Here is an 11,176-nt window from a genome sequence, read left to right on the forward strand (position 1 = left end):
TTATGGCTGCAGTAAATCAGGAGACCCGATGTCAAAATGTTCTTGTCGAGAAAAGGTACACCAACATAATATACTATATCATCAGTTAACCACACACCATGGCCCCTCTTGCGAAATAGGCATATGAACCACAGCAGATCGGACTCTTTTGTTCTTCTATACAATTTACTGAGTCGTCTCTTGCTTTTCTGAAATCATCTATCAAATTTAAATCAATTATATTTATGTAGCCCGAGCTTTCACACCTGCTATTTCTTGCTGTGTAGAGTCATACAGATTACTTTTCATGACATTCTGTAAATGTAGCTGAAAAAGCTGTTGTATCTAATAATAACAGAGCAGATTTGTGTCACTAAATATACACTATAATGAATTAAATGCACTACATCAGGCGTGACAAGTATTTCAAAAAAATGTATGTCTGGATTAAACTGCAAAGTATTTTAAAAAACTGTTCATTGTTAGCATGTCAGCCCTGGTTGAGGGATGGCTGTAGATTTCTGTTTAAAGAGGAAATCAGAAATCCAAGTTTTCTATTATCAGTCTTACCGTCGGACTGTTGATGATGAAGCGGTGCTGGCACTTTAAGTTTTTGCTCTCATAGCATGCAGTCAGATATATCCAGCCGGCGACCACAAATGACAGCACCCGATCTGCCTCTGGAGAGTGAGTGTGCAGCGATGTCGATGAGCAGCCCACCAGACATTTGCTTAGTGTGCCAGATGAGCGGTCTGATTATTATTATTTATTGTTTTATATAGCGCCATCAAATTCCGTAGTGCTGTACAATGGGTAGTCAGGACTTAACAAGTAGTATGTAACATAACAAATTGACTTACAGAGACAACAGGTGAGGAGGGTCCTGCCCAAACGAGCTTACAATGAAGTCAGAGTACTTTCACAAACCTTACTGTGTATAAGTATGACATGTATGTATGTATGTATGTACTGTGTATATATATATATATATATATATATATATATATATACCGTATATATCGTCCCAGCGAACAGAGTATTTGCTGATTAATTTACCCACCATTTTACAGTGTTCTACAATCCAGTTAAGAAGATTGAAAGCCTGTGTGAATACCCACAAGGCCTTCTTAGTAGCCATATTTGTAATTTAACATACCCCCCCAGCTGTCTCAGGTAGCTTGCCAATTGCCCCACTTTTGCCTGCAGTGGGGACCAGTTGGGGAGCAGGGCCGGCCCTACTATGGAGCAGAGTGGGGCAATTGCGGCATTTCACACTTCACCCGAGGCAGCACAATGTGTTGGGCCGACGCTGTTGGGGAGATCTCCTCTGACCACCACAGGGGGCCATAAAATCAATGGAGGTCTGTGCTGGTGCAGTACTGACCTCTATCGCAGCTCCCAATGCGGCCACGTTGTGATGCCCTGCAGCTCTTCTGGTTTTGTGGCCATGCCTACTTTTGTCACAAGCCCCAACCCTCCTACCTCTTGCCACACCAACAGGTGCACCTGTGTTGAAATGTAGAAGGCAGGCCGTTGACCGGTCATCTTGCACACCTGGCAAATACTCCATACTCTGGTGGGATATGAGCAGGAACACTCTGCATGAGCATAAAATCATATATGGCCTCTCATATCAGCCGTCAGCCACCCTTCTGTCATTGGCCTTAAAGTGCCGGGGCTGCCTTGTCGTCCGGCTCTGGTTGAGGGGTATGATTTAACACTGCAGTCTTATGGACAGGGCCGGCCGAAGACTTAACGCCGCCTGGGGCGAAGTTTAAAACGCGCCCCCCCCCCGCCGACGCCATAATCTACGACCCCCCCCGGTACTTACCTTTAAACAGTCCTGCGGCGAGTCTCCCTGCTCTGCCACGGTGCCGGCTTATAATGCTGAGCGCCGGAAATTGACGTCACTTCCGGCGCTCTGCATTACAAGCCGGCACCGGGACCGAACAGGGAGACTCGCCGCAGAGGAGAGAGAGAGAGGGGCGCCGAGCGGGTAAGCGAAAACCACTCGGTGCCCCTCTCTCTCTCTCTCCTCCGTTTAAAAAAAAAAAAAAAAAAGCGCTTGGGGCGGCAAAGTGCCGCCCCTTCTAAAGTGCCGCCTGGGGCAATTGCCCCAGTCTGCCCCATTATAGGGCCGGCCCTGCTTATGGATAAGAAAAGTAGTTACTACAACTTCTACATGAAATAGTATATAGCTAATGCATATTGGAGGTCATGGATTCCAATCTATTCTACAGCAGGCAAATCAGTGCACATATTCACCTCTCTCATTCATGTACACCAGCAAAACATTGTTTCATCCTAGACAATAGGCCACAATAACCTTCTCTGTCACAGGCAAAGCATTTTCACAGGCAGTGCTTAGTAAATATACACCCTGACATAATACTTATTCAAAACCAAATTTTATTTTTCTTACATAAAATGCATTCACTACTAAATCTTGCTTTAATAACAAAAGGTATTCATTCATTAGATCAAGAAATATAAGTGGTTTATAACTGTATTAAATCAATCTTTATTATATTTTACAAAATATACAATATTCCATTCACACATCATAGACGTATACACCGTCTTTTACATACGATTCCCCCCCGGAAATAATTCACACTACACCAAGTCTTTACAATCGTGGGATCCATAAAGAGCCAGGGGAGAGTCTGGTTAGCTTAACATGCTTTGCAAATAGAATTCTAAATTCTTAAGTCTTTAGGAAAAGAAGTCTTTCTTATTTCAGTACTGCTTCTTGTAAATTGGAGTGATGGAAACGCAAAGCGCTAAGAAATGGAAATACTGGAGATTTGCAGATACATTTATGGTGAATACGAGACCGGCCGAAATAAAGTGTTAAAGTCTTCCATTAAAAACATGCTGAGCTCCTCCATTTTCAGCAGTTTCCTGATAAAAAAAAAAAAAGAACATTTGAAAAACTGGAATGCATAAATGTTATTTGTTAATAAATAAAGCAGGCCTGGCATTTCTACGGCAAACTAGAAAATTACCCCGGCCAGGGGAAAATTAGCCAACAATTGGCAAATAATAACCAGTTCTGCCTATTTTATGTCATTTTAACATTATGCTTATCGCAATACTTTAAAAGACTTTAGAGTATTTGGCACCAGAAATATTTGTGCTTCTGAATGTAAATTCGATCCGGGATGAAATATATTTTAAAAAGGTATAAAATATGCATCTGTGTTTTACTTATTCAGAGTTAGAATTTATAGGAGATGTCTCTGTTTCTCATTTCAATAATGGTTTGATGGTTAGATAAAATGAAAATGGGGTCCCTTAGCGGAAAACGAATCTTCTAGTTCTCTTGTGATCTCTGAGATTCCCATAGTAAAGACGTAATTTGCTTTTCTTTAGACTGGATGTTTCGCTGGTCCCATTTCCCTGGTCAGAGTTTTAAATGCACAGCCAGGGACAGAATTAGTCGTGTAATTTCCATTTCTGTAACACTTTTCTTAATTTGTATGCTGCGCAGCAGTAGGTTTGTATCATTGCTGCTAGCAAAGGTACAGGTCTTTTTTTCAATATTTTAAAATGTTTCCTTTTTTTTAATTTCTTTTATAAATAGTTCATATTTCACATCAGTAGACTTGAGTTTGTTAAGGGTACATTGTTATATAGAAATATTACGGACAAAGGAAATGTTTTTGCTAACAAGAATCTAACAAAAACACAATCATTATATTAACATCAAGAATGATATTTATCTTTTGTAATCTCTGACCAAAGAAATATTCATTTCATGCACATGTGCATACGTGTCACACAATGTACCGAATGCAACAAAAATTATGTAGAATTTTTTTTCCCAAAAATATTGTTGCTTGCCCCAGCGACAACTCTCCCTTTCCACCCTTACAAACCCATAGCTCTTCCTTTACTTTTTTTCTCTTGTCAAGAGAAGAAAAATACAATATATAAATATATATATATATATATATATATATGTGTGTGTGTGTGTGTGTTGTTGTATTGTCTTTAAAGTAACATGAACAATGTATATAAATCCATGACATTATCTCTCACTACTTTTGCTCAATCTGATACTCACGCCTTTATACATTTCAATTACATTTGTATGATGTCGATTATTTATTCTTTGTTACTTTACCCTATAAGTAGATAACGCGTGACTTACCTTTTCTGTCATTTCGTGGGAGTGATGAAGTGAATGTTCCCTTTCTAAGAACATTCTCCGCTGTTCATAGCTGGCTAGGCGGCAGGTTAGCCATGAGGAAATGGTGCAGCCACTTATTCCAATGCATGCCAGGGTTATGGACGCAAGGTGCAAAGAATAAAGTGACGAAGATCTCTTGGTCAGGGCACGAAGGAACTGGATGTTTAATATTCCTCCAATCAGACCACAGATACAGCAGGCAGAAAACAGAATCATCTACAAAACGAAAAGAAAAATGTTTGAACAGTCCAGCTATGAGAAATCATTTGAAGTTTCTCTATATAGACTCTCTTACCGTGGAAACATCAAATTTGACAGCAGATAAGAACCATTTGGCCCATCTAGTCTGCCCTTTTTTCATGATGTACATACTCAAAACATACGTCTTGGTCCTTGGGCTCGTCTTCAGGATTGAGGATAGCCATATACCTATCCCATGCACTGCATTAATATCTACCACTTCTGCTGAGGGGCTTTTCAACTAGTCTATCACCCTCTTAAGTATGATTAAAGGACCTGGCAGCCACATTATTGCTTTCTACACACACATGATATTAAGTATGGCTTGTATTCTTCTCTCTCTGGGAATGCAGTAAATCAGTGTGCTTTTATGAGGGTTTATCAAGTTCTAAAACCAAACCATCACACCTTTTATAAACGTGTTGCCTTATTTAACAGAGAAACGCATTGTTAATTTATTAAAACACAGGGAGATTAGTGTTCAGAGATCCCTCACAGCCTTTTAACAAGATCATCTTAACTGATAAGGAATTCAAGGCATGGTCTTCATTAGACCTTCATCAAATTGACAGCCTGTCCTTGGGTATAAAAGTGATAAGAACGACGAGTGTAAAGCACGTACGTGATGACATGCTACTCGCGTTATTAAATATGGAACGGCAAAGTTAAACAATGTGATTACTTACGATAAGTCCAGATTTCTTTTTGGCGCAAAAGATTCCACATATTCCACAAATGAGAAACTAAAAAAAAGTAAAAACATTGTTTTCACTTATACTTTATACTTGTTATCTTGAATAAAATTAGTCTTTAGCTATTCAAACCATTTACTCTACAGCAACTAAGCTTTTTAACACCTGATTTACATTTTAGCTCCTTAAATCATGAACGGTTTCAACATTATTTCAATTTTGTTTATACTTATATATTATGTTAGTCCGATAAAAGGGTATCAATTCAGAAAATAATGAAATTCAAATAAAAAGTTCCTTCACTTTTGCTTGTTTTGTTGGGGGTCCCTCCTTGTTTTCCGAGATTCGTTCGAATCCGATTGCATATGTCTACTAAGTAGTAAAATGTCCATTAGTTGTATCTTATTTATGTGTTAAAAGACAAGAATTTAAATATGTAGAAGTAGAAGAAATAGATTGGACAATGCACAGTTCCCACAAGTCAAAACTGCGCAAGGCAGACATGGCTATTCAATTTTTGTCCCAGCTGCATCCCAATTACCTATACAGTAAATACAAAGAGCATTTAATTGCAACATTGTTCATGTAATAGACGGATTTCTGTGCGAAGGAAACCAAAAATAAAGCCGGCATTTAACAAGATCCTATGTAGCAAAAAAACACACAAATTAGCCCTACAGACTGCTGTTATCGAAGAATGTTAAAATTAAGAACATTTAAGGCTAAGTGATGATTAATCCATGAAATGAGCATTACAGTAAAATGCTTCCGTCCAAATGACTGCTTCTTGAAACATGAAGACATTCAGCCTTTATTCACTTGACCGTGAATTGCAGGTTAGTTTAAACAGTCCAAACATTTTACCTCCCTCACTTTGCACTATAAAGGGCCAAGCTCATGACGTTTTTCCTATGATAATGGCGTAGTTGGTTCTACATAATACATCTTCACATTTATCAGATTACTTCTGAGTCACTGGGAAATGTTCTTCAACAGTGATCACTTTTGGGTGGATAGTCGAAGATGTTTGAAGCTCTTGACAAACTCACAAGTTTAATCACGATACATAATATTGGTCATTCCCAGTATTTTCTTATGTATGGATTCATTCACCAATGCAGGGTCTCATTTAGTCACCCCCTACCAACAAGTCTGTTGTTCCTTATTCATAGAAAAGTTAGGAAACACTATTTTCTTTTCTTGCCCCTACCCCTGATTTCTGGATGTAGCTGAACTAATCATATAACATAATAGCCACCTATCCATTACACGTTTTCAGTTAAAACAGAAATAAGTATGCCATGCACTGGTGGACTTGTGTCACCAAGCTGTTAATTGTCAATAATACAAGTGGCACAAATGTTTTGGAGCAACAGTCCCATTCTGACTGAGCTTACCCTATATTATAGATGTCGGTGGAATTATCAGCAATCAGCAAGAGGTACCTTGACAGTTGAGATAATTTTCTGCAATTACCATTTTCTAGATTCTCACAATGGCCAGGACATCATGCTATATCGACATGATAAGAAAAGTATGTTCCGATATTACAGTATTGATTACGTATTTCCTTATTCTCTGAAAACACTCTCAAAAGGTCAAGGAACTGTAAACATTATAGATGACTGAGATCACAAGATGACAATTTATAGGAAACTTTTACTACCGTCTAAGACAGACATTGATCTAAGTACTTACAGATGTAGTCATTGTAAATGGGCTTGACAATCAGTGCAAAAGATGTGTGGGGGGGGCACATCCATAATAAAAGGCAACAGTTATTGCACAGTCATCAAGGCAATCCAATTAAAAGTGGGAATAATTTAGTGACTGCCTTGGCAATGTGTTTTGCTCATTAAATAATTTGGCGTGTTTTCAAACTGCACAGCAGTGAGAAGAGCTTTGCGGTCCGGAGCTGCGTGTGCCATTAAAAATGATTTTGCCAAATTCACAAATTACATTTAAGAAGTCTTAATTTAATGCTTAAATATAATTATGAGGAGCCCCATTTTTACTAACTGAGTAATGGACAATGCATGGAAGTAGCATATGCATTAAACAAGGGAATGTTCTCATAATTCACTTCTGTATCTTTATACTAGAAGTTAAGTAAAAAAAAAAATAAATAAATAAATAAATTAAAAAAAATATATATATATATATATATATATATATATATATATATATATATATATAAGGGACAGTACACAGGGTCAATGGTGACTGTTATAAGGCTAATTATTAACATTAGGGGAGCATAATTATTATTATTATTATTATTTATTTTATCTAGATAGCACACTTCTTACAATAGATATATTCAAAGGGTATGACAAAACTAGAATTCACAGGCTAAGACAAACTGATACATTTTTTAAAACCATTTGAGCATTCTTTTTATTTCTTCTATGCAGCCACCAATAAGTGTGAATTCTCAACTCAAACTTGATGAATACACCAACACTTTTCCCTCTACAGCAAAAGGGGGAATTCTTTAAACTCACTATACATGACTCAAGAGCAACTTAATAGATAAGTGCTTTTGCCACTGTTTAGTATTTAAATGTAATAAGTTGAGCTGAATTGTTATGATATTTTTATTTGGAATGCTGATCATAGTAAATACCAAATGTGTGCTTCCCATCAACTCTCCAAGCTTACATCAAATTAACAACCCCAGTGTTAGCTCAGGTCAGCTTATTTGTAAATGAATCAACTGTAGCGAAGGAGGAGTAGGGCTTCAGATACGTAAATCAGAATAATTATGGTTTTTGATCTGAGAAAAGCACTTCAGACATTTTTCTTTTAATGTCTTTCTTTTTTACTTGGGCTACGATCTGACAGAAACAATCTAAAACTGGCATGAAAACTATCTTTAATTGTCAAAAATAAAGTTAAAACAAAATGATCCTTTTTTTTACGGTACTGAACTTTGGTGTGAATATTTTTTAGATACTGTACGCTTGCTTTGTTTATGTCTATACAACTCTCATCTTGATCAGTTACATACAGCTTGAAATGCCCCTTACAAGCACATTGAGATAAAAATATAAAATCCAAATCTATCCCCTATTTTGTTCCATCTACCTGGAGCTTAACATGTCTGAAAATGAAAAGTTTCCCAATACAAACTTATTTTCATTATTTCCATTTCTGTTGACCCTTTTACCAACTCATCAGTCCTCCAAGCTTGCAACCATTATGTATGTTTAGGTTCCTCACTCTACTTCATCTTCACTCCCCTTATTTGCTTGCATTTTGTAATTTACCAAAGCATGTTGAGTTTACCTCACGAATATAACACCAATTTACAACAGTCACAATTAAGATACAAAGTACATAAGAATGCCCTGCATCAACTACTGCTTGCTCCTTACTGCTCTCCCCTCTAAACAAGTCCTTAGGCCTAAAGCCTGTAGTCATAAATACTAGAGCTCTCCATAAAATTCCGCTCTTTCTTCTAAACACTCAACCAAGCGCTCTCCACACACTGTCCAAAGAACTGCTTCCAGGTCAATGACTTTTTAAATTTACAGCGTCTCGTGACGTTTTTATGTTCACTTTACCAAAAGGATGCTTCTATTACCTTAACCTATACATTCCCCAGAAAACAAAGTCATCAACGAAAGACGTCAATAGGGCCCTCAGGAACCAAGGCCTTACTACATTTCTATAGAACATTTGAAGACTAGATTTTAATTACACATTTGAAGTCTAATATGCAGTCTAGCTCTTTAGGCTAATGCTTGGTACCATTTGAAAGGTTAGGTCACCTGCGCTATCACTGATGGTAGCTTTTTTTCTTTTTTATTATTATCATTTTTTTAATGAGGGGTTCTAAATTATATTTAATACACAAATAAAAGTGAAACTAAACCATGAAGTTCATTTTGTTTTCTATATAATTGCATTGATTTAATTCAGTTGTGAACTCTTGAGATTCACTTTATAGAGGGGTCTATATAGAGGGGTCGTAAAACATTGCACCTATCTGTGCATATTAGAATTTTTAATTAACCCATATCCTCCCACCCAATTACTCTAAAAAATAAATAATAAAGAATGTAAAAAAAATATATAACAATGAGTAATAACATTTTTGGCATAAGCAAACCGGTAGGTAAATTGTTGACTTCATGGAGCGGAAAACCTACTGAGCCATTCTATTGCATTTTTAAACTATTTTTCCACATGCTTAATGAATATTTCCACCTTGAACTGTGTGATACCTAATGTAGACCTGTGGTGACAGTGAGTGAATAGATTCAGTACCCTATAGCTTAAATGGAAAGAAAGGGAGATGAGATAAACAGAATTAAGCCACATTATGAGTGTTTGTATGTATGATTTATACAGGTGTGCCAGTTTGTGCCAGTCTGGGATCTCTCTCTCTATATGCATGTGTATATGTATATATATATATATATATATATATATATATATATATATATAGTATAATATATTAGAATTTATATAATAGCTTATATAAATAAATATACAAGGGATAGGGTAAATATAATACCCCCCTGGGGAATGAAAGATGGCAAAACAAATCAGTAGTGTAGGAAGTGGCTTTTCCGTATCTATAGGTGAATGTATATGAATTAGATGGGGTTCTCCCTACAGAATGAGTAACACAGACATTACCCTGGAAACTGGTTGACATGAACTCTCCTACCACTGCTTGCCGGAGAGGAAAGAATTGAAGGTAGTGAAATGATTAACGTACACACGCCCCGCTCCATACCGGAGAAGAGTCTCCCAGCTGCGGCTTCTCCACCATCCTGACCCGGATGAAACTGACGGCTCCTACGGCCACACTGGACAAGCCCAGTCCTATCTCCAGCACAGACAGCACCAAGAGGCTTCCGATGATCTGACGGCTGGTGCACATGCTGCTCCGGTCATCATTCCTCCCCGGTCAACAAAGAAAACCAAGCGCAGCCTCCCCTCCGTGCTCTGGAATGATCCAAACTTTTCACAACGAATCCGAATCCGTGCAAATAGATCGCGTTTCAACTGTTATCCACACTTTCCAATGTCGCGATTAAACAAACTCCTGAGTGCCCAGGAACCTGGAGAATGTAACAGAACGGCCACCGCGGACTTCAGCCGGTCCTCACCACCGGAGATGGTAGGCGCTGTCCAGGGTGCTGATGGCTCTTTCTTTGCGCCGGGTCATGAGGCAGCTAGAAGCAAGATGCACCTCTGTGGTTAGGTGACAGTATCTGGGATCTCTGCCCGGTGCTGTCTTCAGAAAGTGTTTCAGAGCTCGGCCGACCTCGGCGTCCTGGCTGTACCGTGTCCCCGACAGAGATTGTTTGGCGTCACATCGTTACCTGCTTCACCCATCGTCGCCACGGTCTTTATTTTGGAAAAGACGAGGCTAAGGCGTGCCGTATCTCGGGTCCGCCCAGAGCACACATTTCTAGATCCCCTTCTATATGACCTTGTGATACATCCTCTCTCCACAGCCGCCTAAGGACCTCCAGAGGAGCGCATACAGCACTGGTCTATAATGGCCAAAGTGTTACAGGAGCCATCTGATTGGCCAAAGCAGTACCCAGCAGGGCTAGCCCCAGACACTAAACAGAACAAATATAAAGTATATATATATATATATATTTCATTGTTTTTTAGGTTTTTATTACATGCCTATTTGTATAAAACACCTTTTTTGATGGTAGATTAGACTACAAAGATGTAAAGATTTGTGGGTATAATTTAACATAAATAAGCTCTCAGTCTTACATGCTAATATATGCAGTATATGTATATACTGGTATATATATATATATATATATCACATATAGATTATACATACGGTATATAAATATACATACACAGATAGATCACCTCCCACTCTATGATTACTTAGATGACTTATGGTTGTGTGCAAGGTAGAGGGATTTCATGGGCACTACTTTTGGTGGACATTATTCTGGAAGCAGAATTGTCTCAATTGTAAATGTTATTAACTAATAAGCTGGTTTTAATGAAATGGAAATGTTGAGAGGAAGCATAGAGGGAAACTTGGGCTATTCTTGTGTTTCAGATGGGAAAGGGCATT

General features: G+C 38.1%; 1 protein-coding gene across 1 annotated transcript; it reads right to left on the reverse strand.

Annotated features, from left to right (window-relative positions):
* Positions 1–2,633: 2,633 nt before the first annotated feature.
* TMEM196 (transmembrane protein 196) lies at positions 2,634–10,424 on the reverse strand. Its single transcript, XM_053468117.1, has 4 exons — positions 9,854–10,424; positions 5,101–5,157; positions 4,136–4,390; positions 2,634–2,883 (listed from the first exon to the last, which is right to left on the reverse strand). The coding sequence occupies exons 1-4, from the start codon at positions 9,998–10,000 to the stop codon at positions 2,833–2,835; spliced, it is 510 nt and encodes a 169-aa protein (XP_053324092.1). The 5' UTR covers positions 10,001–10,424; the 3' UTR covers positions 2,634–2,832.
* Between the last annotated feature and the right edge of the window lie 752 nt (positions 10,425–11,176).

This window comes from Spea bombifrons, chromosome 5 (assembly GCF_027358695.1).
Source record: "Spea bombifrons isolate aSpeBom1 chromosome 5, aSpeBom1.2.pri, whole genome shotgun sequence".
NCBI classification, from domain to species: Eukaryota; Metazoa; Chordata; class Amphibia; order Anura; family Pelobatidae; genus Spea; species Spea bombifrons.

Bases quoted from the DNA above. Each gene is read 5' to 3' on its own strand.
- TMEM196 (XM_053468117.1), bottom strand. From the start codon at position 10,000: ATGTGCACCAGCCGTCAGATCATCGGAAGCCTCTTGGTGCTGTCTGTG. The intron at 4,391-5,100 runs GTAAGTAATCAC...TTCGTTTTGTAG, and splicing joins AAAAGAAATCTGGACTTATC to ATGATTCTGTTTTCTGCCTG. The intron at 2,884-4,135 runs GTAAGTCACGCG...TTTTTTTATCAG, and splicing joins CCCACGAAATGACAGAAAAG to GAAACTGCTGAAAATGGAGG.